Genomic DNA, 27,712 nt, shown 5'->3' on the forward strand with positions numbered 1-27,712 from the left:
CCAATTGTAAAGTTTCAGGAGATAACTTCTGTTGTGAATTGCTGCTCTTCAAATAAAGATTGATCAATTGATTAAACTGTAAATTTATAGTTTACCCATCATACGCCTCTCTGTGCAGATACACAATGAGTCCAGTCTCTCTGACTTTAAGTTGTGTTGGAGAACAGCAATCAAACAAGGATTATATGCATTATGGCTGATTTCCTTTTTATTCAAGGCTTCATAAACATGGCCTCCTTTGCGTTCCTGGCTGCTCCTTGTTGACCTCCTGTCTTGCGGGGATTATGGGAGAATCAGCAGCAGCTCTCTGGCTCTGCTGCATCTGCTCCTGAACCCTCTCCAGCACCTCCTGCATCCTCCTCAGCTACAGAGATAACAGAATTGGTGATTACCTCATTAACTGAGTAACTAAAGGCAGAAAGAGGCAGGAAGAGAGACATACCTCTTCGTCTTTCTCAAAGATGATTCTTTCCCTGTCCGTGTCAAAGGTGGCCAGCGGCAGAGGAAAATCTGCGTCGCTCACATCTCGACACTTCTCAAGCAAACTAAGACGCATATTCACACCAACATGCATTCAAGAAGAACATAGTCTTTGTGAACATCTGTCTCAGTAAGACTGTTAGAGGTTAAGTGTGTTCAATCAATCAATCAAACCACATCCTGCCTCCACCCACCTGCGTTTCCTCTCCTGCACCCCCATGCGTGTCATGTTCTGGATGCACTCGGCCCTGTAGTTTTCATAGTGCGTCTCCTGGGTCACGTCCTTGAGGTCCTGCATGTGCGTCCTCACCAGCATGTTCCTCAGCAGCAGGAAGTCAGAGTGAGCCGGGTCCTCCACTGACCAATGCAATGACAAAGTGAACCAAAACTACACATAAACCTTTACATACACCACCCAAGTGAAACATTCCACAGTAAAAGCTTTTGTAAAAACAAAGTGAAATTAAGATGAAAATGGTTTGTGCGTGATACCTTCTACCACACCCCAGGGATAGGTGCGACCCCTGCACTTGCGCCCTTTACTCTCCACCTGAACATTACTCCCAATTACTGCAAGCGGGATGCTGTCCTGCAGAGTGAAGAAAAAACAATAACAATGTCAGTCTTAATGCGGGCGAGGCAGCAAAATTCACCAGTGAGAAAAGAATAAGTCAAAAGATGCACCTTGAGTATCTGGTCCTGTGTTTTAAAGTCCTCGTCCTCATCTGAATCACACTCAGGAAACTGGTAGATGTTAATCCCAAACTGCTTGATCTCCTCTCTGATCTGGAATGCATCAACACATTGAAGCAACAATGTTTGAAAGAACCAGACAGAGAGAGAGTGGTGTGTGTGTGTGTGTGTGTTCATGATCTCATACCTTCCTTTTCTTTCTGCAGATCTCATCATGTGTCATGCTGTCAGCTTTGGCCACTATGGGAACTATGTTGACTTTTTCATGCAGGGCCTTCATAAACTCCACATCCATAGGTCGAAGACTGACGGGAGAGTAACACAAACGCATGTGTGTGTGTGAGCACAGACATACAGACAGGTTGGACAGGGAGTGTTGCACTAGTTTAGCTTAAAGTGCAGTATTTGCGTGTTGTCGGTCGTACCCATGGCCAAACGGAGAGATGAAGTAGAGGCAGCAGTGGACTCTGTTGTCCTGGATGTTCCTTCTGTTCAACCCGCTCTCATCTCTGAAGTACTGTTCAAACTGCTGGTCGATGTAGTCTTCTATTCCCTTCCAGCTATTGCAAACACATAAAATCTGAGTGAAAAAACAACCCTGATGGAGAACTGACAATTTATAACGTGAGCTATTTCAAAATAAAAGCGTATTCCTTGGAGCCTGTCTACGCTCCAAAATTGTCTGGGTCAAGCTGGTTTGAGTTTGCAGGTGCATGTTGATGACCTCACCATTCTGTGTTGTTGATGGCGTCTCCGAACCCTGGTGTGTCTATGATGGTGAGTCTTAATTTGATTCCTTTCTCCTCAATGCTAATTGTGTGTTTGATGATGTCCACTGTTTGATCGATCCGTTCTGCAGACACATACATGTGTGAGTAACTAAATCTACACAGGCACCAAGTTAGCAGTGTGTACAAACATGTTCAAGAGCACACACACACTTCAAGGCCGGAAAGTAATCCCAACTTCACATTTTGCAGCAAGACCACATATCTACATAGCTTGTTTACAGCTGCTTTCCTACGTCATTTCCATCGACCACATATATAAAATAATAACGCTTATCTCACCTTGTGCAAGAGGAACCTTCCTGTCTTTGTAGAGGTCAGTGAGGAACAAACTGTTGATTAGTGTCGATTTACCAAGGCCAGACTCGCCTACAGAAAGAAACAGAGGCACTTTACAACCCTGATTCTTGAAGATGCACAAGGAAAATATCACATTTGACAGTGAAACTACATAATTATTTATACATATATAGTTGCAAAACATTTGCATAAAAACAAGATTTTTTAAAAAAGAAGTCTACCAGACATACAGGAGGACTCACCTGCCACCATGAGCGTAAATGTGAAACCTTTCTTCACTGTCTTTCTATGAACCTGGTTGGGCAATGTGGCAAAACCCACATACTCCTTGTCCTGATCCTGCAGACAGTAAACACAAATATCACAGTAAATACTGGGATATTATTGTATTTTTTTTCTCTTCCAATACAATTATACCATCGCCACTGCTCCATTCATCATAGAACGTCATCATAGAAGAACAAAAGTACATGGAAACAAACCTCTGGAGAGTCATAGGGGTCAGAGCGTCCCCAAGGGCTGTGTGGTCGCGAGGACGGGCTGGGCGGACAGTCCAGAGACACTTGAGATACGAGTTGTCTCCTCAGTGGCATGGGCTGAAACTCTGCATCCGGTCTAACACGATGTGCTCTTGGAGGGGCTGTCGGAGAGTCAGTAGGGTGGCAGGGGATGGGACGGGGCAGGGGGGGAGTCCCGGGAAGGCTCGGGAGTCTCCCGTTGGGTGCTGTTCCTTCTGCCTCATGGTTGACTGGTGCATGATGGCCTGGCGTCTGATGCTGTTCGCCAGGCTGAGAGACAGGAGGCAGATCCCTCATGGCAAAAGGAAACTGAGTGTCCTCCTGGTCTTCAATGGACAGACCGGAAAACTATGACAGGAAGCAGCAAAGTTTTATATGGTTTATCAAAAGTCTCACAAATATAACTCACTTTTAATCCAATCTAAAAAGGAAATAATGTGTCTTTGCTGTTTACCAATCTGCTTGGTAAACTGATAAAATAAATATTTGAAGATCCGACCTGAAATGCAGTACAATGAACTTTCAGGCTTGCAGTCAAGTGAGACAAGGGAGAGAAATTGGCAAGCGAGGAAATTGCAAACCCTGCGGTGGCAACACAATATTGCTGCAGTTTGTACATTACTACTTAATACAATGTGGGGTCTAAACTGAGGTACAGACAGAAAGCCAACAAGCGCAGGAAAACCTAAAATGGGCAGTTAAAGGTGGGGTGAGCAATTCAGGAGAAAAAATAGTTGATCATTCCCAGGTCGGACATGGGAATGAGACTAAACAATAAACAATAGTGGCTCGGATCAAGCCACATACCCAAAGTATTGGTATTTCTCAAACTGGGAATGAGACTCAACAATCAACTATTTTTCTCAAGAATCGCTCACCCCACCTTTAACAAGGGAAAACCATTAGGCATGGTCTCTTCGTTTATGAGCAGTTACAAAGGATTATTATTCCACGCAAGGCACTAAGAAGTCAAGATGTTGGCAATTCCACTTTGATTTATTCCTTTTTCCCTCAGCAACAGTACGAGTATGAGACTGTTAGAGATATCATATTTTTATCCATGAAAGAATAATTATACTGGACCTAAAATATAAATTGTTGGCATGACACTCTGATAACACTACAGGTGGCCACTCAGTCAGGGCCATGCTCTCTGAGCACATGACACGATGAGTCTTCTTTGTCTTTTGTTGTAGTGGCTGACTACACCCTTTCTTCACTGATTAGTCCTGACCTGTGATCTCATTATACATTACAGAGGTCTTCATCCATCTGTCCAGGCAGGGTGGGGACACAACAGCAGACAGTCTGCAGTAGGTGGGTAGTAAAAACTAGGGTCACACTAGATATACTAACTAGACTGAAGTCATAGTTGTTATCAGTCAACAGCCGAGCTTTACAGGAGACACACATTTCTCCGGACTCACTTTGTCCTGTTGACCTGGTCTAAAGACAGCAGAACAACACAGCCCACACACTGCTGCTGGCTTGATCAGGGTTCATCTGGCGTCCCGCTACCTGTCAGCTCTCATTACCCACAAAGCTTTGCAGCAGGCTTAACCCAGCTTCTAATGCTCTGACAGGGTGGGGGTTAGAGACTTAACTCTTAAACACACACACACGTACAAACACAAGATATAAACACTATCATTAAACACTAGTCTACAAACATGTCCTACCTCTTTTTCTGAGAAAGCTGCAGTTTTTGAGCAGAGACAAAGAAAATGTAAATATGGGAGAAAATGTACAGTTTGTAAAAGAAAAAGTCAATATAACTGCAGAAAGACTTATTGAACTTGTTGCTGAGACTATTATATTATAATACTTTATTGGTCCTTGAGTAAGTAGCTTTATGATCAGACTCCTGATGTCAGTAAACACAACTATAAATATAAAGCAACAAGTTAAAACTAGATTAAAAAGTAGTAGATGGTCGTCTATATCACACATATGGACAGAGGTCTAACAATAGTGAAGTAACAGAAATACAGTAAGGTGCAAAAATGTCGTTAAAATGACAATAAGTACCATACATAAATAAACCACTGCAGGAATCTTATAGGCTGCTACATTATTAATAGCAGAAACTAGTATTTAAACATACCGCTGATGCGACCTAGGTGTGTTTAAGTGCTGTAGTTAGTGGTAAACACGTACCTGTACAGTCTTTTTTACTGCTGCGGAACCTGACGGGAGACGACATGGGCTGCATAATATCGGCTTCCCCAACTGCCCTCGGACCAGAGGCAGAACATGGGTTAACTCTCGCCGCGTTTCTAGTTGGTGATGCCAAGAGCGAACTACACACAAGCTAATAAAAGTTGACGAGGCATATGCTCTCTCTCTCTCTCTGTGTGTGTGTGTGTGTGTGTCTGGGTACAGTCCGCTCAGTCTTGTCGCTCTGACTTGGATTTAAGTAGAGGACGGTGCAGCGAAGTGGAGCCACACAGGCTGATATTCCCCTTTATTAGCTTAATAAAGCTAATTAACAAGCTAGCTCAGTGATGTGACTTAGTGCAGGATGCTAACAGTAGCAGCTACTACTGCCAAAAGTAGCAATGATTCTTATTATATCATTATATATAGAACAAAAAACATTATTAATCAATTTTACATGATTTTGTGAACATTAGCTCATACCAAACTTAAGCTAATTTGTGCCGCTCATGTAGCTAGCTAATGTCAGCCCTGTTCCTGAATGTCTCGCCTCACCTTTCTGTCGCTTGAAGTGTTGCCCGACATAGCCATGGAGTAATATGCAAAGTCCAGCGGTGACAGATGCAACAATGAGGCTCACAGCAAAACACTAAAATCCACGTTTGCTGTTTTTTTTTTCTTCCAAAAAGTAAAAACAGGCCAGCTGCTAAATGCTAGTGTGTGTGCATAACACGTTGTAACCTTGCTAAGGTCATGTTCGTAGCACTGTGTAACCTTGGAAACTGTAGGTCGTTACAGTTTGTAACCTTGGTAACGTAAAGTTCGTAGCAAAGACAAAAAAGACTAACGGCAGGACCCGAACATTAGAGCCTTTGTATTTAGCCACATTTTATTTTATTTTTCTGCCAAATTTAGGTTTAAACATGAGTATTTGCCCATACTGACCACAGAGATGGATGATTTATATGGGGAGGATGAAGCCATGAGTTTTAAAGTTGTAATTTAGTTAGGTAGCTAGCTAGCTAGCATTCTCATATATTTATTTAACCTTGAAGCTTGGGATACCAATCTAGGTTAGCTTGAACATCCTTTCATTTTTACAGCACCAGGAAAATGTCTTAAACTTTTTTGCATATCTTTAATGATGGAAAATAATGCTAGAATAGACACATATAACTGAAATCAAACTTTTTAATTTAGGTTATTTTACAAATTGAGTAAGGAGATGTTAGCTTAAGATATGTGACTTTGAGAATAGCTACGTGAGTGGCACAAATGGCTAACTTAATTTACTACCCGGAGCCACCTGTCAAGCCTACATAAGGTAAGTGTTTGATAGCTGGTTCATACATACGTTTTCTGTAAAGTGTTCTGGTTGTCTATAAGATTTCCCAATTTTAAAAAAAAAAGTGCATTAATTTAGCTCTGATGCAGCATGCAATCAGAAATGTAGCTGTTAACTAAAGTTATCAAATTAATGTGGAGAGTAAAAAGTACAATATTTGCATCCAAAATCTCGTGGAGTGGATGTATAAAGTAGCAGAAAATGGAAATACTCAAGTAAAGTACAAGTACCTCAAAATTGTACTGAAGTACAGTACTTGAGTCAATGTACACTCTCCGTGTTAAATTACAAAGAACTACCTTAGAAAATGGCTGCATTTGATTAGTAGGAGTAAATTCACAATGGTAAGTGATTCAAATTAAAATTTTGTCACATGAATTTGTATTTCTCTTTATTAAGTTAGTTCATATTACAGTTGTAGTTTTATATGTTCACAGCTCAGTGAGTGGTCTTAAAAACTTCAAAAGAAAATATGCAGTACAAGGCATTCGGATAAATAATTGCCCCATGCAATGTAGCTTAAAGTGTAAAGTGCTTTGTGTTTCACAGCTTCTGGAGAAAGATGACACTAGGACCCAACCGATCAACTGGCTGGACAATTTTAGCTTATCACAGATATACTTATATCATCATAGATGTAGAGCGATAAGTAAGAAGAAAGATATGTTTAAGGTCATTTCGAAACGGTGTCACTGTTACATAGTCTGTCCACCAGAGAGCACTAACAAATTTGAAAGAATTTAAGGAATCAGGTAAAGAAACGGGAACAGCTAAATGCAGTCAGGCTCTAATTTAAACCACATAAATACTGTTTCACAGAGTAATATGAGGCAAATGTTACGTGCTATGCAAATGTCATCAAGCTGCATACAAATCTTCTGCGTGTTTTTCCACGCAAAAAGTTAGATATCATTGTGTGGTGATTGTTTTTCCTCTCCTCCTTTTTCCTTTACGTACAGAGTTCTGACTCTCACTTCTCTCCAAATTGTTTGAGAAAGGCACACAAGTCTTCAGTATGTGTTTTTATTGCTTAAGCTGGGCTTTGTAGATGTGTCCTATCTTGGAAACTGAATTGAGTAGTCAAAGAAAAGAGCTGTTCTCTGTATTTGAGTCCCACAGCACGCTGCATGTCCTTCTGATTCTGTTGGACTGGCCTAGCAGCGAGTCATTGACCTGTAGTGGTTGTGAGGCCTCCTGCTGTGTTTCGGGCTGTCCTGAGGGGTTATTGTGTTCATGTGTTTCAGACCCATTCTTGTCTGAGTCTGCACTCTCAGACACGCAAAACGTCCGGCTGTTGTCTTTTGAGCGGTCGTTGCTCTCTTTGCTCAGGTGGTGGCGCTCAGTTCTCATGTCATGGGTGTCATGCGTGTGCTGCTGTCCGTCCGAATGGCTTTCAGGTTTGCTATTTTGGTCTTGGCTCTGCGTGAGGTGATGAGGCTCTACGTGGTTATTGTCACTGTCTGAACGTTGCTTGGTGTCTGGTCTGTGTCTTTGTGGCTCTGAACAATGGGTTTGTTCGTGAGAATCTAAGCTGTTGTCCTCTTTGTGAAAGTGGTTTTGGTGTTCGTGATTCTGCCAGAAGGCCCTGCGGAGCTGCTCTAACTCAGAGAGCAGAGGCAGACCGATTTCCAGATGCATCAGCAGGTTTTCCAGCCACTCCTCCAGCTTTGAAAAGGAAGGACTGAAAGAGTGAAAGACAGAGTTGTGGTGAGAGGTTTTAGGGCCTTTCGTACTCCACTGCAGTATTGACTAAATATTTAGTCAGCTATTTGGCACTAGATTTGTTTAGTTTGTTTGTGTAATGCATTTCTTAATTTATTATTCACTTTATGGGCAGCACACAGCCTCAAGAGCCCTGCATGAAAGCTGGATGTGTGCTTACATCAGTTAATATGATAAAGTAGACTTTGTACACCGGTTGTTTAAATTTTAAGTAATGGCAGCGTTGCCTACGATTATTCTGTTTCTGAAAATGAACTAAATAATTAACAAATACACCAGATGTAATTTATCACATATAGCGCATAGTTCTGCAGTTGTCAGTTTTGTGTAATCATACCGTTTATCAGCGTCCATGTCACAGCAGAGGACAGCCAGCGGCAGGAAGGCCGATGGGCACTGTGGATGGTGGTGCTGCTGCAGGAAACCGGCTACATTTAACCCAAAGTCATTCGCCCGGGGAAGGTAGTCAGGGTCGGCACTCACTCTGCCTATTATCTAAAGAGAGATAAAGAGAAATACTCAGCTTTAAGATGGATGAATTAACAAAAAAGTATGAATAATACAGGTTATTTTCTTTGACCTTTACACAACGTTTATACAAAAATGTATTTGATTTTTCCGTCAACACTTAATTGCAATCAAGTGCTTCATATTTTTAGGATTATTTTAATCTGCTGAGATGTTCTTACCTCACATATCATGATACCAAAGGAAAAGATGTCCACCCGTTCGTCATAGCTTTTCCCTGAGAGGTGCAGAGGAAACATAAGAAAATGTGAACGACATCTTTACTGTCCTATACTGACCCTTTCTGGAGGTGATTCAGAGATTAGCCATCTGCTGCTAAAACTGATAGCCAAGAACTTCGTGCACTCACCATGGATCATCTCAGGGGCCATCCAGTAGGGGTTTCCCACCACGGTGTACCGCTTTCTCCGGTCAGGCCTGCGAAGCTCTGACAGTGTCCCCTTAGCAGGCCGTTCCAGAGAGGGTGTTTTGCCTTGATTCCTCTCCTCCCTCACCAGCCGGGCTAGTCCAAAATCTGCCACCACCACAGACTGGTTCTAAACAAGAAAAGGAAAGAGAGAGAGGAATGCTATGAACATTTAATGAGGAGTTATGCTTGAGGATTTATGTTGGTTATGCGTGGTAGAGTGTGTTTATCAAAATACCAATCACATTTCCCTTAAACCTAATGGATTTCTTTGGCTGCCTTGAAATCAATTATGCATGCGTCAAGGAAAAGCTAACATTAAATTAAAACCATGAAGTCACAACAGTTTGATGATTAGCTTTTAGTTTCAGTTTGATAATGCAAACACATAATAGAAACAAGAATACATGGATACAGATGCTGGCAATTGCTGGGAAATGGTCTTGTTGGACTTGGTTGCTTTCAACAACCTAAGCAAACAAAATTTAGATGTAGATTTCATTTTTAAGAAGAAAAACATTCACATTAAAGGTCAAATCAGGTTGATCAAGATAGATTTCACAATCACTTTTTAGCCAGATGACTGCGTTTTGTACCTTGGTCTTTGCTAGTTATCTTAAAAACAGGTAAAAGATTTGATAGCCTTAAAACAAATCAGATTATTTTAACTACTTGGAATTGGACTCCAAAAAACCTAACTACAGTGAAGATATCTGGGGTTTGTGTGCTGTGTTAGGAAACCATTCGCTTACCTCTCTGACCAGGCAGTTGTGTGAGTTTAGATCTCGGTGGATAACATTCATGGAGTGTAGATAGGCCTTAGAAGGAGAGAGATTATAAACATCAAGGGAAGTTGGTACAGATAAAGATTTTTTAAATTTTTTAATATCTTTTAAATTAAGATTTTTGACCAGAAAGACTTACCATTCCTGCTGCAATGTCTTTGGCATAACCTACTCTTATACTCCAGGCAAAATCTTTTTCCTACAACAACAAGATTGTGACCATATCTGAGTAATCTTGCAAGTACTCTTGATAGCACTGATGTAGAAACATAAACATCTATTTAAACGTACCATTTTTGTGATGGTCTCTCGGAGAGATCCTCCCTGGATGAATTCAGAGACGAAGTGTATTCGTTTGTCTTTATAAAACAGTCCTATGAACTTCAAAACATTGGGATGGTCCAGACAGCGCATCACCTTAACCTGTTCGAATTGAGACAAAATGTAGAACAAATGCCTCATGTCATTTAGCAACATGAAAATAGCTCATAGGTATGGTAGTCACTTAAAAACCCTCTAGATGGTGTAAAATGGGTATAAACGTTGCAGAAGAACATTCCTGATTAAATCCAGTTTAGGTACCAACTTCGTGAAGAGCACTCATCTTCCTGAACTTACCCCCCTTAGATTTAATATGTACTATGTCTTGACATTTTAATGGGGAAATGTTACACAATATATCTCTAAGTCATGAGCCTTTTTTGGATCACCGCTTACCTCCTTTAAGAAAGTTTTCTGTGTCTCTTCGTCAAACCTTATCAACTCTTTCATCACCATCACCTCCCCAGTCTCTTGATGTGTTACCTGTGTTAACAGCAACAGATTAATCACAATGCCGACAACAAAGTCAGCCATAAATGAAAGAAAGAAAGTGAAAGTGAGTAAAAATTTAACTGCGGTACCTTGACAGCCTGTCCAAAGAAACCCTTTCCTAGCACTTCCCCATGGATGAGGTCTGAAGGTCTGAAGATGCGATGGGTCCGATCTCCAGAATCCACACGAAGAGACTCTGAGCGAACCATTTCTCTCCTTTGAGTTAAAAGTGACAGTGCTCCAGGGGACAGAGGGCACTTATCTATACTACAGCTGCGCCTGAGGAAGAAAAGAAAAACTTAGATGAGGAGAGAGAGGGGACTAATTAATCAAAGTTATCCGAGAGTCAGCACTTACAGAATATTTCTGGATCTCATTCCCAGGGTTCCTTGTTGCTGAGGCGGTGACAGGCTCATCCTGATTGGTTCGCCTGTCTCCTCCTCTGGATTTGGCTCTTCCTCCAGACTTGGGAGTTTGTGGGTTGAAGCAAGCTTCTTGTGGACACAGGGGTCAGTACAGCTGATGTCGTCCTGGGGATTTTTTGAGCGAAGGGGGTCATTAGGAGACTGCGGATTGTGTTCAATGGTCAGCTGCAGCGGCCTGCTTGTGTCCTGGATCACAAAGTTTATCTAGAGGAAAGGATATGACGTTGAAATTTGGTGACGATTCGTTTACCTGTCTTATTTCTATTGTATGTTGTTTATGTGGATGCCAGGAGGTGTATCTGCATCTTATTTAGTTGTGATTTTATTGAAGGATTTGGTAGCTTGAGGCCTACCTCCTCTGCGGAAATGTTGTGAACAGGGATGCCGTTGACCTCCAGTACTCGGTCACCAGTGTGTATAGAGGGGAGCAGGTCAGGACTGAGGACAGCTGAGTCTAACCTGAGGGAGAATAACAGTGAGTGGAAGGCTGCAGTCAAGAAGGGGTAAGACAGGGGTGATCAGATTTGGAGTTTATTTGGCTAATGAAACACAAAATTTACACTTGTGTTAAATTCAGAGACTCACCCCGTGACAGTGACAAGAGGGCCTTTCTCTTGACAGACGTCAGTGGCTACAGTAAGGCCTCGTCGGCCACCTGCACGTGGAGGGAAAGACACCAGCGCCACCATGTGGGAACTCTTGGTGAGTGGAGAAGGTGACCCCACAGTGGATACTGGACCCTGACTGAAACAGTGCCCACTGAGTTGACAAATCAAGAGATAGAGGAAAGGACACTGATCAGAATCAAAAACCTATTTAATCAAAAATGATTCTTTTGTTATTTTCAGCTTGAAACTTACCAGTAGAGTTTGGAGCGTTCGACGAGTGTGTAGGTGTCTCCGTCACCAATGAACATTTCACAGCTCATACAAGTGAAGCATTCAGGGTGGTACTTCTGCTCTCCAGCAACCTGTTTATAAACACAGTGCAGAGGCCAAGGGAATAATATTGGTTTTGACAGGATGATATTTTGTGGGTTCAGACTTTAGGGGTCACTCTGAATTACATCTTTCTGTGCATTCCTGCATCAAGGCCTTGTAGTGTCAGGATGTTTTCAGAGGATATCCTCTGGCATGAGAGTTGAAAGAAGCATTTAGTTTCATGCCCGTAGGAAACCAAGAGGCAGGAAGGCTTTGAATGTATGACTGACTATTATATAGTCATTCTATAAATGACTATTACATAATGCACTTTTCTGGTATTTGTATTGCCACTGGTCAGTTTGAACAAACGGTGACGGCTTTGAATGATCAATAAAGCAGCTATTTTTAAACTATCACACCATCTATCAATCAATTTCTTGCTGGCTGAGTTCAGAATGTTTCGGAGTGAGTGAGCACGGAAACAGAAAAGGAGGATTATCTGCTGAGGTGACTTTGGCTCAGGAATGTTTGTTGGGTCTGTTTGTTAATTGCGACGTTGTGACTCATTATAATGAAACAATAGTCAGTGTTACGTGCCCAGCAGGGGCAGAGGGTTTGTTTTCTTTCTCCCTCTCTTCTCTGTCTCTCCCTCCCCTAGTTTTCCTTCAGGTGCTGACAAGGTGACGAGCTGCACCTGAGAGGCCATGAAGCCACCGCCCCCTGTTGCAGTAATTTCTGGGGTGGCCAATCACCTGACTGGAGGCCCAAAAAAAGGGAGCCTGGCTCATTTGGTCCTCACATGATACACATGCTCAGGCAGACTTTGTTTTGTTTTGGATTGGTAAAGGCATGTGGTGGGAGAAAGTAAACTCTGTCTAGAAACACTAGGTAAGCGGTGGATGGATGCCACTTGTGTATCGTTTTGAAAGATGTTTTGAACTCCTTTTTTTAGAGAAAACAGGTTTTTGTGTTGTGAATAAGAAGTAGTATAGGCCTTGTTTTGTATTATTGATTTCATTGCTTTGGCACTTTACCTCCCTCCTTTCCTCCCCCACATATTGTAAACCACATTGTGAGTTAAGTTCACCCTCATCAAAACATTTTTTCCTTTAACCGTTAAACGTTGTCTTGTCTAAATCCTTGGTTTGTCGTGTTGTCGTTCCCTGTTCCCCCCTGGACAATAAGAAGGGACGTAACACAGCATAACAAAATGAGATCAGAAGGGAAGAACTGGAAAATCAGTCTTTCTTCAAAAAGTGTTTGTTAAGGAACCATTTTACTGTTTGATTAGATGACAGTATTTCCACAATGGGTTTGTGTTTTAATGCTTTGTGGTACAAGGCTTTGACCCCTCTTTTTTGATTTTATAGTATATTAATTATTACAAAAAAAGGCGACTATTTAATGGAAAGAATTCTGAAGTCTTATCAATTGAATTATGATATTAACCATATTATATTGCCATTATTTTAGGTATCATAGATTGTTTCCTTATTTTCAGTGATTATCATGTTACCATAATGAGTCCTGTTGCGATGGTCTCCTTGCAGCCATGGCAGTGCTCTCCATAACGGTTCCAGTAGTGCTTCTTACAGTAGAGCTGTGCCTCTCGTTCATAGTACCAGTGAGACAGGATGCAGCCACATTCACAACACCTAAAGAAAGGGAAGCAGGGACGAGATGGCAAGAGAATTAGGTTCAGATTTAGGCTGTAAGACGAGAGATACTTCAGAGGTGTGCTCAAGCAAAGTAACGTGAGCCTAATCAGTGATGGATAACATGAGACTCGCGAGGAAAGTCGACCTGCTGGATCGTCACACACGGGATCAGGTAGAACACTTCCAGGTCAGTTGGACCATAAAATATCATCTTTAGTTGAGGCTATCTTCTGACACACTGTAGTAGTCTGTGTCACTGATACACAACTCCTATCCACTTGATGTGTCTGACCCTGTGTGAGACTTTTAGTCATAAGTCGAGACTGAGAAACCGAGCTGTTCCTGTTTTAGGAAAAGCAGTTATCTTCACTGCAGCGGCAGTGTTGAAATGATGCATTATAGATCTTGATCTGCTGATGTCACCGTGACTGAGAGCACATTCAAGCTAATATTGCTCTATACAAAAGGACTTCTCATGTAGGGTCAATGGGCGGTCACATGTCTTCACAAAAACACTGGAACTTAATGTTAGCTTCCAGTCATCACGCCCACTCAAAGATTGCAAAAGAGAATGAAAGTGCAAATAATAAAGCAGAAGCTACGTAAAACCCCCCGTTTCTTAAATGCAGTGTTCACTTCTGTACTTTATAGTCTGCAACCAGATACTTTATGTTGCATCCTGGCTTAAACTGAACGTACAACAAAAACCTGCTTTCTTATCTGTCCGGCACTACAATCAGAGTGGGAGTTGACTTCCTGGAAAGAGTAAAGCTCCATGTTTCCCCTCAACTGTAAATGTCATTCTGTTCTTACAATAGGGAATGAAAAGGTTGACTTACTATTAAAAATGAAGTAGTTAGGGAGGGGAAGACTCAACTAATGACAGCATGTCACTGTGATCAATCATTTCAGTTTATTAAAAGCTTTTCTCGATTTCTTTAGGGAAATAGTTATTTGTTTCAGCAGTGCAGTCTTAAAACTTGTAATTCAGGTTCAAGTGGTAATGGGAATCATCCTACATGTTGTACATTTTTAGTACTTTGTATTTTTGGTATCAGTCATTGCTGTGGGGGTTTTGAAATGTGCTTGTCAGAGATTGCATCAGTGTGACAACTATGCTGATAGTTATAAGCTTTAGGTTTACTGCGGCTCATATTTAGTAATTTACTTTATTTACACAGTAAAATCAGATGATTAAAAAACAATAACAGGTGTGTAAGGAGAGGTCAAGAAGCCATCAGGCTTATGCGATAAAATAATTAAAAAAAATATATATATATATATATATCCACATGTATAAGAAAACATCAGACTTAATTAATTAAATGTGATGAAAAATTTGTAAAGGTGGTGAGCTCTTAACAACATGCCTTCAAGTAGGGCTTGACTCAGTACTACTACAAACACATACTAATGTATGTTGCTGGGGCATTATGGGATGTGCTGCGAGAGATCTATAAGACCTGCGTTACCATTCGTAACTGAGGAAATAATTAAGTAATAAAACCAACAAACAGCTGCAGGTTTATTTTAGACCTCCTTTCTTTGTTATTGTGCTGCTGGCAAAGGATGTGGAACCAACTCAACATCTGCACTTCCACCTGAACATCTGGTTGGGAGAAACCCCTGGAACCAGCCCAGACTTACATCCGGAGAATACATCCTCTTTCCTACTGCTCCTACCATCTCCTCACATTTCCCCAACTGAAAGTATTCCCCTCATCTGGCCCGTGCTGCATCTTAGCCATTTATAAATATCCTCTCTGTTCTGAGATCTGTTCCTGTGCTAGAATAAGTGGAGTTGCGGACACACCAGCACCTGCTATACATAAAACAAACATGTTATGATGTCAGGACGTTAACCTGGGTCAAATGTCAGGAATCTGGTGACGTATTCTCCTGCCATGGTTTCCTCTCTGTTTGGTCTGTGTCAGCCTGCTGGATTTCCTTTTAAACAACAGCACTTCTTCAGAGGAAACATTTATTTTTGATCTAATCATACTGTACTTGGTGTTGCAGGGGTATTGTCTCACTGGTGGTTGTTCTGTATATATGTTTTGATATAGACCTGAGCAAGAGTAATTGTTGATGAGGTAAAACAGTTGAGCATCCCAAAAACAAAAAAACAAAAAAAATCTTGGATTGGAGGTATGGATCGTAGTGTAGGCTGCTTGGAAATATTGCGAGGCTAAAACTTTAACTGTTATTGTTATGGTTTCACACTTTACTCATTCACATACTCATAGTCGCTGTGATAGTAGAAAGAATTGCTGAAGTATCTGTTTGACGCGGCTGGACTGTTTGAGGAAGTATTGCAGACATTGACTACAGTTTCTCTTTCACTCACTTTAGTTCACTTTTCTATAGACATACACATTTTACCAATTATAACAGCTGCTCTTACCGTCCTTTCATTCCTCTCCGAAACCTCTGGTCCCGTCGTGACATTGTGGCCCCTCAGTTCACAATCCAGCCAGTTAAGAAAGAAGCTTCAGCGTTCATGAGCAGAGCCTGTATGTAATCTGCTATGACTGCTACCAGGCGTTGTCGTTTTCTCTCTCTCTCTCTCTCTCCCTCCATGCACTCGGAGGCTTCCTGTGCATGAGTTCCCTCTCTAATGTGCAGAGAAGCTGTGTGAGAAAAAACTGACCCACGGACACCAGCTGGCCAGTCTCCCTCTGCCGGCTGCCGAGAAACAGACCAATCCCAGTATAGAAGTTCTGCTCCACCGTCCCTCTCCTGTTACTTTCAGTATGTAGACCTCTGCGAGATACAGTTACACTCATCTGCAGAGTCCACACAGTGTTGGAGGGTTAATCTCACAGAGTCTAAAATGTGGAGTGAGCTAAGATACATGTGTTTTTCTCTAAAGTGGTGTGAGAGAGAGTTTTGAACAGAACTCAGTTGCCATCAGCACAGGCATAATCTCTTTATGAATGCCCCAATTACTGCACTGTCCTGACCCTGCTGTAAAGCCCTCTATTCATCACAGACAACAAACAAAGAGGGAGAATTCAGTTTGGGCAGAGGAATGGGAAACAGCTCTGAGTTAGGAGAAGAGAAGTGTGAAGTTTAGATACGCTTAGAGTGCCACTCACTATATGTTACTTTTTGTTTCAAAGTACATTTTCTACAATTTATCCAGCCACTAGGTTTATAGCTTTGCAGGACCTGCAGAGTGCAGGTCCTGCAAACTGAAAGACAGAAACAGGTGTGTTTTTATGCGTGTGGAGGAGGTGCTTCTATAATCAACGTGACAAAGTGATAAAACTAAGTCATTTGTCAGATGGGATTAAATTAAATTTGACTTGATAGTCATTGCACAGAGTAAGTAGGCGACAAAATGCAGTTTAGCTTCCAACCAGAAGTGCAAAAAAAAGCAGTGTATTAACATGTGTATAGAGATATATAAATAACTGAGGGGTGTATATGAATACGCTCAGATAAGTACAGTATGATCAGTATGAAGAGAGTGAAATGAATGCAGGAAGATGGATACAGTCTGTGCAGCAGTTACAGTGGGCTGTGAAAACTAGTGATATACTGTGTGTCTGTTTGTGTCACAGTGAGGATCAGTTCAGTTCCTCTTCTCTACGTCTTCTTTAGTTGAGTTCTCATCCTTATAGTTTTGTTTGTGCTCATTATCTTTAAGACTTGCACCTCTACTGCTCTGCACATTATCATATTATTTATTCATAAGCATACTGCATAATACGTTGTAGTGTGTACTTGGTCAGGATTTGCGTACTCTCGATATGAGTCACCATGAAGGCAAAGGTGCTCTGACTGTTTTAGACTGCCCAGACAGGAGTTTGTTGTTTCCTTTTTCTCATTTCTGCCTAACCTGTGGTTAAGAAAGCCACAAGAGATTAACACATAAAAACCAAGATCTGACTCCGAATGCGTAGCTTCCTTCTCTTGCCTTGTGCCAAAAGACCCACAGACTCACAGTTTGTGCAATAAGTCAATTATTCAATCTCCTTTAAAATACAAATAACCTGACCCACACATGTCATTGGTCCTTTCTTTATTTCAGAGAGCGTTGTCTGAAAGTGTACAAAAGTGCATCGTTGCCTTCGTAGGCCACATAAAGAACACAGATGTTAAAAACACATGTTGAGCTACACGATAGAGACACAGGCGTTAGCTCAGATGCAAGATGAGACTCAATTACACTTTATATTCAAATGACATCACAGACTACATTGTGATTCAGCACACATTCAAGGACAATATAGAAAACAAAGCTCTTTATCATAGTAGTACAAAAGTTTAAAAACCGTTAAAACTCACACAAAATAACTCAAATATTTAGTACTGTATGAATGCACTTGAGACTGAGGATAAATAGATAAAGCACTTAGCTTGTTCTGCTTTTTGTCAGCATAATTTAAAAAGACTAGCAAACGTGAACAATTTCCCAACAGTGTCAAAAGAGGTACATAAAAAACACAGTAATCAATAATCCTCAGATGTCTTTTAAAAGCACTATTATGTTATTACCTCACAGTTAGTTTGAATGATTTCCTCAACAGCGAATGTAGAAGCCAAATCTTAGCCACACCATAATATCATAAAATATGCATGTTAACCAAAAGTTTACATTCAAACCAATTAGTGTCATGTAGCTATAAAACAGCGCCTGTAATGTTGTGATCGCAGCGTTTAGTGTGTTAACAGCTGAGGACCTTCAGCCTCCATTTGTTGATACTGCTGAGGCCAGAGCGCAGTCAAAATGAACACAGACTGCCTCTTCAAAGATCAGATAATGATCAGTCAAAACAGAAGTCAGTTCCTCCAAAATAGCAGCTGTCTATTTCTGTGTCTGTACACATCGCTGGACAGATGATCCAAGTGTTTGCACTGATGTCAAAGCTAAAAACAGTGAATTAATACAACACTACACTCTGCAGACCAAAGAAAACTCCAGTCAAACTGGATGTGGCCTTGGAGATTTAAAAAAAACAAAAAAACATTGTGTCAGCATGCAGACAGGTCTGAAGGAGCTGCCCTGAGGGTGTCCTTGGTATCAATCTTCACCCAGAGGATTCATGGTGATACTTTCACAGGAACACAAATGATGTAACAAAAACAAAAAAGAGTATTATAGTACAGCTTAAAGGGGCTCTGTGTAACAATTGGAAGCAATTAACATGTATTAATCACTTTTTTATCGGCCATATGTGAGTGAATTGTAACATGAGGTGAAAAAAATGAGACCTTCCCAGTCTTTCTTGGTTGCCGACAGTCCAAAGGATGTTACTTTATGCACGTTTAGTTTAAAAGTGGAGTCTGCTAACATTAATTATTGATCGGCCTCCAGCACAACACAGAAGATCCACAGAGCCCCATTAAGGAGAAATGTTGATCCTTTATTTTAGTGGTTCTCAGTCTGGTAGTCAGGATCCAAGAGTGTCACAAGGGGATTCATCAGGTGAACAAATGCTATTAGAACAAATGTATCCCCATACAGGCTGAATATTTTTTAATTCTTTCAAGTCAAACCAGTAAATGATCCATAAAACAACTAGACATACATTTCACCACAGCAGCCTGCAGCAGAGTCTTTGCCTTGTTCTAAGGAATCATCACTAGCAGGTTGAGAACCATTGCTCTTTTTTAAAGAGACACTTGTATAAAATCTTACAAAATGAAAGTGTAACATGTGGAATGTGTTGAAGCTTTAGCTTCTATGGCAGGTTTGACATAGACTGACATTTAGACATTTACATTCTGGGATCATGCAATAGCACCACTGTTGTTTGAATGAGGTCACTTCCTGTCTGATGGTCTCTCACTTCCTCCTTCGGCCACAGTATTTGCCCTGACAGCCAACGCCTAAGTGCCAGAGCAGAGACAATTATTATTCACTTGACATACAATAAAAACACGCAAAACACGTCAAAACACGTCATTTTGTTTCATTTACCACACAGTCACATGTTCCTCTTTTTGTGGTCGTGAGACTGTGTGACAATTCTTAAAAATGCCAGTTTTATGAAAAATGTTTTTGAGAAGAGCTGGTAAATTACGTAACATTTCCATTGTCGCTTTTCTTCAGAAAGAAACAAGACTTTGTGGAGCTTTTTATTATTTATAGAGTGCAACCTGGGAAGTGTGCCGATATGCTAACTGTTAGTCATTCATTCAACTTATAAAAAATTACAACACTTGAAATCAGAAGAACCCATGATTAAGAGCTCTGGAATGGAAATTTTAAGTTGACTTGACTGGATTTCCCAAACACCAGGAAGGGGTTTACAGTGTAGAGATATGGCTTACTGTAAAGTTATATACTGTGTGTGATTGTTTACCTCTGTAGCCTCCAGCTCCCAGTATGGCCTGCAAGGCTGCATATTTGGCTGCCTTCTGTGCTTTGGCTAAACGACATGAAAACAAAAAGGAAAGTTAATCTGCAGATATATACAGGCTCAGAGAATACCAAGCAATAGAAATTATAAAAACATTTGCAACTTTTTCCAAAACAAACACAAACATGATCATTCCGTGTTTGTATAGTATATTGATGTATTATGCTGGATATATGTGTGTTAAGAAAATGAAAGTAATTAGAGCATGCTTATGCCAGAGGACACAGTGTGTTCCCTTACATTTTTGTCCAGCCCCTGCATATCCTAGAGAACAATAACAGGAAAGACAGTCATAATAAACAACAGATAATCTTTACAATGGTCTCATTTACCCAATTTGTTATCTCAGCTATGACATGAGTGAAAATATGCCAAAACAAATATTCACTCGGCAAGGCCTGACATTCAGGATAAAAGCTTTTTTCCGTTTCCTACTTTGTTTTCATGTAACAATGTGTGCTGATCCCGTTTTGGGTAGCTATTTATAAGATGTATCACTATTTCGAATTTATTGCTCAACATTTAAAATCTTTACAACAAGAGTATGCAGAGTGTCAAAAAGAGGAGGAAGTTAGTGTGTTCAAATGCACATCTCACCTGTGCCAACTCCACCAAAGCCAGTACCAACACCCCCTGCTGGAACAATGGACACATTACAGCATCACTTTGACAACGCACTTCCCTGATCAGACTGAACCCACCAGCAGGCAGGAGAGGTATTTACTGTGAAGTGGTCTGAATTTTGTGAATGCATTTGTTTTTCAGATCTCAAAATGTAAAACTGCAAAAAGTTTATACACTACACATTTTTGTTCTGTTTTCTATCAGCGCTCGATTTAAACTGACCTGGTAAGCCACCAGCTCCACCTCCTACTCCCTGGCCTGTTCCTGCAGCACCTCCTGCTCCTCCTGCTGCACTACCTGGACAGGTGAGTGCACATGTGAGAAATCAGTCTAGCATTTAAAATCCTCAGCAGTTGCAAAGACAACACCTGGCTCTTATATATGGGGTTGTACTCTTGCATTTACTCTGCCACACCTAATGTAACTCATCAGTTCGTAATCTTCCATTCTAAACATGAAACTCACCTGGGCCTCCGATGATACCTCCTGTTCCTGCACCAGGAAGCACTCCTACTCCACCACCTGATGAACATAGGTGTGGTTGAAGTAAATTAGACAAACTACACACAAATGGCCAGTAACATAATGGATTAGTATCTCAGTAAGTTTATTGTCTGAACACAGAGTAAATGGGAAAACAAAAGAAAAAAATGAATGAACAAAAATATGGAGACTGGTTTACAGTCCAGTTTTACTATGAGGGATATGCTTCAAGTTCAGTGTATTTTGTCATATAAACTTCATACATTATAATATAGAAATGTCCAAATGGTTTTATTTTGGTGTTAATCAAAGTATTAGATGTAATTTCCTACAAGACATTGGCCTTTACTTTTGAAGCCAATGCTGAATTTCTGGGATAGATAGTAAATTCTAAACAATATGGATGAAATCAAAACATCCATCAATACATCAATTTGATGGTCTACTGTGTAATCTGTAGAGCACTGGTGGCAACATGTGCTTGAAATGCCACCAGTGGCCAATATCCAGTGACAATATGTACTTGCATCACTAATTATCAGAACCTTTTAATAAAATGTGTGTCAGTAGAGAATTTTACCTGGTCTATAGCCAGTTCCACCCAACGACGAGCCGTAACCTGATTTTGGAGGTTTCCTGCCCCCAAGTGCTTGGCCACCAGGTCCATATCCACCTGCACCACCAGGTCTAAAGCCCCCTGGCCCAGTTCCAGCACCTCCTGGGCCATAACCACCAGTTCCAGCACCTCCTGGGCCATAGCTTCCAGGTCCAGCACTTCCTGGGCCAAAACCACCAGTTCCAGCACCTCCTGGGCCATAACCACCAGTTCCAGCACCTCCTGGGCCAAAACCACCAGGTCCAGCACCTCCTGGGCCATAACCACCAGGTCCAGCACCTCCTGGGCCATAACCACCAGTTCCAGCACCACCTGGGCCAAAACCACCAGTTCCAGCACCGCCTGGGCCAAAACCACCAGGTCCAGCACCTCCTGGGCCAAAACCACCAGTTCCAGCACCGCCTGGGCCAAAACCACCAGGTCCAGCACCAGCTCCAGCTCCGCCAGGACCACCTGTGCCTCCTCCTAATACTCCTGCTGGGCAACAAATACAAATATATAAGATACTTATATACCAATAAAAACACATTTATCATCGCTAATTCTAATCCGAACCTTACCTGATCCATACCTGGTTCCTCCGTAACCTGAAAGAAAGGGATGAGAAAGAGTACAGTCAAACAGTGCTCTGCTATTTACTTTTCTTAAAAAATCAAATAGGTGTCTCCATCAGTGAAATTGATATTTGTATCACCTGCCTTGCCTGTATGATCAGTACTTACCAGATTTATACGGTTTTCTTTTTCCTATTCCTTGGCCTCCTGGCCTGACACCACCTGTTCCTGTTCCAGCACCACCTGGTCCGAAACCTGTTCCTGTGCCAGCACCACCTGGCCCGAAGCCTCCTGTTCCTGTTCCAGCACCACCTGGTCCAAAACCTGTTCCTGTACCAGCACCACCTGGTCCGAAACCTGTTCCTGTACCAGCACCACCTGGTCCGAAGCCTCCTGTTCCTGTTCCGGCACCACCTGGTCCGAAACCTGTTCCTGTACCAGCACCACCTGGGCCGAAACCTGTTCCTGTGCCAGCTCCACCTGGTCTGAAGCCTCCTGTTCCTGTTCCGGCACCACCTGGTCCGAAACCTGTTCCTGTGCCAGCACCACCTGGTCCAAAGCCGCCTGTTCCTGTGCCGGCACCACCTGGTCCGAAGCCTGTTCCTGTGCCAGCACCACCTGGTCCAACACCCCCAGGCCCATATCTGCCAGGTCCAGTACCTGTTCCACCAGGTCCAACCCCTGCACCGAGAACACAACATTGCTTTTAAATAACCTTTACCTGGTTTCATGCTGACACATTTTGCCCTACCATTGGGTTTTATACATCCTGCTAAAAAGTTGTCATTTGGAGTTTTTTCACACATATGCAGCTGCTTCAGAGAAGTACCATGCCAAACACGAAGACAAACAACCTGTACATTTCAGGGGGGTTAAAGTAATAGATTTAAGTAATTTCTCACCTTGCCCATAGCCAGCTCCGCCCAGTGAGGATGATCCATAGCCTGTCAGAAGAGTTAACAGCTTGAATTATCATAAAACAAAATTATTAAATATTGTTGCTAGTGTTAAAATACATGACCATTATACCTGATTTCGGTGGCTTTCTTTTCCCCAGTCCTTGACCTCCAGCAGGTCTGTAGCTGCCGGGTCCTGTGCCAGCACCACCTGGTCCGAAGCCACCTGCTCCTGTGCCAGCACCACCGGGTCCGAAACCACCTGCTCCTGTGCCAGCACCACCTGGTCCGAAGCCACCTGGTCCTGTTCCAGCACCACCTGGTCCGAACCCACCTGGTCCTGTGCCAGCACCACCGGGTCCGAAACCACCTGCTCCTGTGCCAGCACCACCTGGTCCGATGCCAGCACCACCTGGTCCGAAGCCACCTGGTCCTATGCCAGCACCACCTGGTCCAAATCCTCCGGTTCCTGTGCCAGCACCACCGGGTCCGAAACCTCCTGGCCTGGTTCCGGCACCACCCAGTCCTGCCCCTGCAGTGCTGGGCCCATATCCACCTGGTCCAGTCCCATAGCCACCAGGTCCTACCCCGGTACCACCAGCTCCGACTCCATACCCTGAAAACAGATATCGATTCAGTTTCAGTTTTCTGTGTGGATCCTTGTATCTATGGTTACTTTGTATATCGGTCATTTCTTATCCTACTTTTTGATGGTTTTCCGGTACCCAGTCCAAGACCTGTGCCAACTCTTGAACCTGTATAACAGAACATATAAAATAAACACTTAACCACTATTTGAATTACATGCTATTAAAATGAGATGTGTTTTCATCAAAGCTAAACTTAATTATTAAAATTACATTCAGTTCAACTTACCACCAGGGCCTACACCACCACCATATCCTCCACCGACTCCACCAGGGCCTGCTCCTACTCCTCCTCCCACACCTCCAGTTCCAACCCCTCCAACTCCGAGGGTCCCGGCACCCCCAGGACCAACCCCGACACCTCTGCTGCCTCCATAGCCTCCAGGTCCAGCTCCGTATCCACCTGGGCCAGCCCCGTAACCCCCGGGTCCTGCACCATAACCTCCTGGACCAGCGCCAAAGCCACCGGGACCAGCTCCATAACCACCAGGTCCAAATCCACCCTGGCCTCCTGCTCCAAGAGTCCCATATACTGATAGAAAGATAAAAACATTAGATGCATTATGTTGTTTTTTTCATTGCTGGAGCCAAAATACATCCTTGTTAAAGAGAAGAGAATATCGTTGACAGTTTATAGAACCTTTGCCCTGTTTTCCTGCTCCCTGTCCTACTCCAGCTCCAGTCGGGTAACGAATGCCTGACATCAAATTAAAACAAAAGAAATATTTAATAGAGACATAGTATATTTACTCTTTAGGTTTACTAAAGTTACTCTTAAGTTTCAGTCATCTTTCTGATAGTACGGATAGTGGAGCATACCTCCACCTGGTAAAACTCCAGCTCCCCCAGCACCATAGCCTATGATGGATAATGTGTGAAAAGTATAAAAAATAAATCTTAGTGTCATTGTAATATAGACATGCAGATTTAGAATGAATACAAAAACATGATAGCAACTCACTTTTTCCAGGTTTATAAGGTCGTGTTCCAACTCCACCAGGTCCACCAGCCCCTGGTACCAAACCTGCTCCTCCAGGACCCCCTCCAACTCCTCCAGGCCCGCCTCCAACTCCTCCAGGACCTCCTCCAGCTCCTCCAGGCCCGCCTCCAACTCCTCCTGGAACTCCTCCAGTTGCCCCAGGCCCGCCTCCAACGCCTCCTTGACCTCCTCCAACTGCCCCAGTGCCTCCTCCTGCCACCCCACCTACTCCACCAGGTCCACCACCTACACCTCCTGTTGCAGTCCCATCAGTTGCTACATTTAAAAAAATGAACAGATACAATAGATAGTGTTCATCAGTAAATAGAGATGATCCTTCATGTTTTTGTTACAGGTCCTGTGTATACTCAGATAGCAATAATGGCACCTTTGGGTGGTTTTGGTGTTCCCCCTACTCCACCAGCTGGACCTCCTGCTCCAACTCCAGTTCCAGTAGCAGGACTGTCTCCTCTTCCCCCTCCTGTTATGCCACCTGAAACACCCCCTGCTGCTCCTGCACTGGTTGGGCTCCCTCCTACTCCTCCTGGTCCTCCACCTGTGCCTCCTGTACCACCTCTCTCTCCATCAGGGCCACCCTCTCCATCTCCTTCACCTGGTGTGTCACCTCTGGGGACACCTGCACACAGGAAGAACCCAGACCTGTAGTTTATCTTAGAATTAAAGGTCCCATATTATGCTCAATTTCAGGTTCATACTTGTAATTTGGGCGTCTACTACCACACTAGAGGAAAACACAGCACTTAATTCCTGTTCTGAGCGTAAAATAGATTTTGATAAATGGCTGATAATTCGGTCATTGGAGGCCATACAATATGTTACTTATGTTTTTCCATTGATAATTTGCAGTTTGGTAATAGCAAATCACTAAAATTAAGACATTTTACTCAATTAGATTAGTTATTCACCTGGGGGTTTGATAGGCTTGGCTCCAGGCAGTGTCCCACTGAGATCACCATCAGAACCTGCAAAATTATATTGTGAAATTTAAGAAAAGTCAGGAAATATACTATACAATATATTATGTACCAACACCTGTTCCATCAGTTTTAAACAAGGGTAGAAATACTGTTTAGAGAAATCCTGAAACAGTAAGTATAAAAGCACTTTACGGAGGAATGTGTACGTACCAGTTGGTTGTACAGCCCCGCCTCCAACTGTAATGACAGAAATACAGATTATCTTGAGCAGCTTTCAATGAGGAACAGTTTTGCAATAAATGGTCAAAGCTAAATCCTCTTTAAATATGTTTGTAGCCAGCCTCAGTCATTAGCTGTCAGTCTGCCATGCAGCTTTCTGTGGTGCCAGTGCCACTAGAAAAACACTCACTCTAGTTCAAGTAAACCAGTGTAAGCTGTGAGAGCATTCAAGTGGATACATTTTGTGATCTGCAGCAAATTATTGTTGCATTATGGTCAATCTATTTCAAAGTCCAAAGCCCTTTACTGTATAGCAACTTCTATTAACCTCAGTGACAACAGTATCATGTCAGTGCGCAGTATCCTTTATGTCAACTTACCAGGGGCAGCTCCTGTGGAACCTAGGACATGAGAGCATAGTCTTAGTCATAGTCATTTTTAACACACAGGGAACAAGTACATTTTGTTGATCCCTTGCAGATGTCACATGCAGTACATGGACCAATTAGAAAAATGGTTCAGTAATAATAATAACATTTTCCAGAGACAAAGCTGTTATGTGGTGAATTTTGTTTAGAGGAAAATTGCTGGGGAAATGCAGAAATAAAAACAATAAATAAAATAAAATAAAATAAATTGAAAGATTACTGGATGCTGGATGAGAATGTGTTTTCTTCTCCATCTCAAAATTCAGGTGAGAAGTGGTTTATAACTGGCCACTAGATGGCGCGGTCTACAACAAAATCGAGGAAACGCCATGGCCTTCCACCAAATCACATGAAATATGCACAATACTATGTGGAGTTAACAGTTAAGCAAAGAAAGAAAGATACAGAACCACAACATCCACCTGGGCCTACTCCTTAACAGTGCACACAACAACACATAGCCACAGATGCACTTTGATTGAAATGGATGAACATGCAGTGATGGTAGGCAAACATGCAGAAGCTCTGGTTATGAAACACTGACCTGGAACGTCTCTCCCACCGAGTCCTGTTTTTTAAAGATAATCAAAAAAAACATAAAAGCGGGAAGACAACACAGCTGAGACAACAGTTAGAAGTCTAAATAGAGTGGTTTAAGTTGATCTAATAATACTTTAAAAACACTCCTGAATGAATTTGCTGCAGGATCATTTATCAAGACCTTAGCTGGCATTTTGAATTTGTTGCATAGATGACCAAAATACCTGGTTTTGCTCCGATGATGGGGATTCCTGTTCCACCCAGGGCGTCTCCATCACCTCCTGCACCCGTAGGGCTGCCAGCTACACCAGTACCTCCTGTTTAATATTGGTGTGATAGCCTTTTTACTTGTGGACTCTTTTTTTTCAACAGGATTTGCAATGCAATATTGAATAAATATGTGTACATTAATCAGAATAATGAGTTTTATATTTTTCAGGAAATCATATTTTAACATTTTAGTGTTTTGTCCCTTTGTGTTCACAGGTGTTCACCACGTGGGCCATCTCCTGTGACTATCAGGCCATTGCGTCATTGGATCTGAGTTATAGTGTTTGTGTTGTTTGTAATAATTGTTATCATCTATGCACAAAATCTGTGCTAATTCAAGGTAAGAAAAGACAGTTTCTCAAGAATCCAGCAAGTTAAAACACACCTTCTCCTCCAGAACTTCCAGACCCCTCTATCACACTGCCATCACCTGAAATAAGGGCAAAATATAAAAGGACTGAAGTTTAAAATAGGAAAATAGTAATCTATGTTAAGTAATCAGATAAGATGATCACATTGGAAGTTAAAAAACACAGTAAACAGTTGTATCAAGTCAAAAATAAATAGGAGGTGAGACAAAAACATCTGAAATCCTGAAAAAAGTAA

General features: G+C 42.1%; 3 protein-coding genes across 11 annotated transcripts; 1 reads left to right on the plus strand and 2 right to left on the minus strand.

Moving 5' to 3' along the window:
- Nucleotides 1-190: 190 nt before the first annotated feature.
- Nucleotides 191-5,681, minus strand: LOC311269826 (septin-5-like). The gene is made up of 13 exons (XM_084374264.1): nt 5,492-5,681; nt 4,937-5,008; nt 2,744-3,127; nt 2,504-2,600; nt 2,244-2,330; nt 1,903-2,026; nt 1,599-1,733; nt 1,361-1,478; nt 1,165-1,266; nt 973-1,069; nt 675-837; nt 443-545; nt 191-364 (listed from the first exon to the last, which is right to left on the minus strand). Exons 1-13 carry the CDS (start codon nt 5,525-5,527, stop codon nt 221-223), a joined length of 1,662 nt encoding a protein of 553 aa, XP_084230390.1. The 5' UTR covers nt 5,528-5,681; the 3' UTR covers nt 191-220.
- An 87-nt stretch (nt 5,682-5,768) lies between these two features.
- Nucleotides 5,769-27,411, plus strand: LOC311269827 (uncharacterized protein). Of its 9 annotated transcripts, none has more exons than XR_014624156.1 (10): nt 5,769-6,260; nt 20,530-20,628; nt 20,741-20,841; nt 21,038-21,071; nt 22,427-22,861; nt 23,247-23,676; nt 23,968-24,222; nt 24,733-24,948; nt 25,067-25,327; nt 27,323-27,411. XR_014624156.1 is itself a non-coding variant. In XM_084374268.1 (9 exons), the coding sequence occupies exons 3-9, from the start codon at nt 21,062-21,064 to the stop codon at nt 25,085-25,087; spliced, it is 1,224 nt and encodes a 407-aa protein (XP_084230394.1). In that variant the 5' UTR covers nt 20,536-20,628; nt 20,741-20,841; nt 21,038-21,061; the 3' UTR covers nt 25,088-25,183. The 9 variants fall into 9 exon arrangements, 4 of the variants coding, with proteins under 4 accessions (XP_084230394.1, XP_084230391.1, XP_084230392.1 ...); XR_014624159.1 differs by lacking the exon at nt 5,769-6,260 and having other exon boundaries at nt 20,536-20,628; nt 23,247-23,538; nt 23,632-23,676; nt 24,007-24,222; XR_014624157.1 differs by lacking the exon at nt 20,530-20,628.
- LOC311269824 (LIM domain kinase 1-like) lies at nt 6,656-16,084 on the minus strand. The gene is made up of 15 exons (XM_084374262.1): nt 15,946-16,084; nt 13,400-13,538; nt 11,821-11,930; nt 11,546-11,719; nt 11,314-11,419; nt 10,893-11,164; nt 10,625-10,814; nt 10,440-10,526; nt 10,014-10,145; nt 9,862-9,921; nt 9,690-9,755; nt 8,881-9,067; nt 8,693-8,748; nt 8,341-8,498; nt 6,656-7,962 (listed from the first exon to the last, which is right to left on the minus strand). The coding sequence occupies exons 1-15, from the start codon at nt 15,987-15,989 to the stop codon at nt 7,362-7,364; spliced, it is 2,382 nt and encodes a 793-aa protein (XP_084230388.1). The 5' UTR covers nt 15,990-16,084; the 3' UTR covers nt 6,656-7,361.
- Nucleotides 27,412-27,712: the final 301 nt, after the last annotated feature.

Source organism: Pagrus pagrus (assembly GCF_965226575.1).
Source record: "Pagrus pagrus genome assembly, chromosome: 14".
In the NCBI taxonomy this organism is placed as follows: domain Eukaryota; kingdom Metazoa; phylum Chordata; class Actinopteri; order Spariformes; family Sparidae; genus Pagrus; species Pagrus pagrus.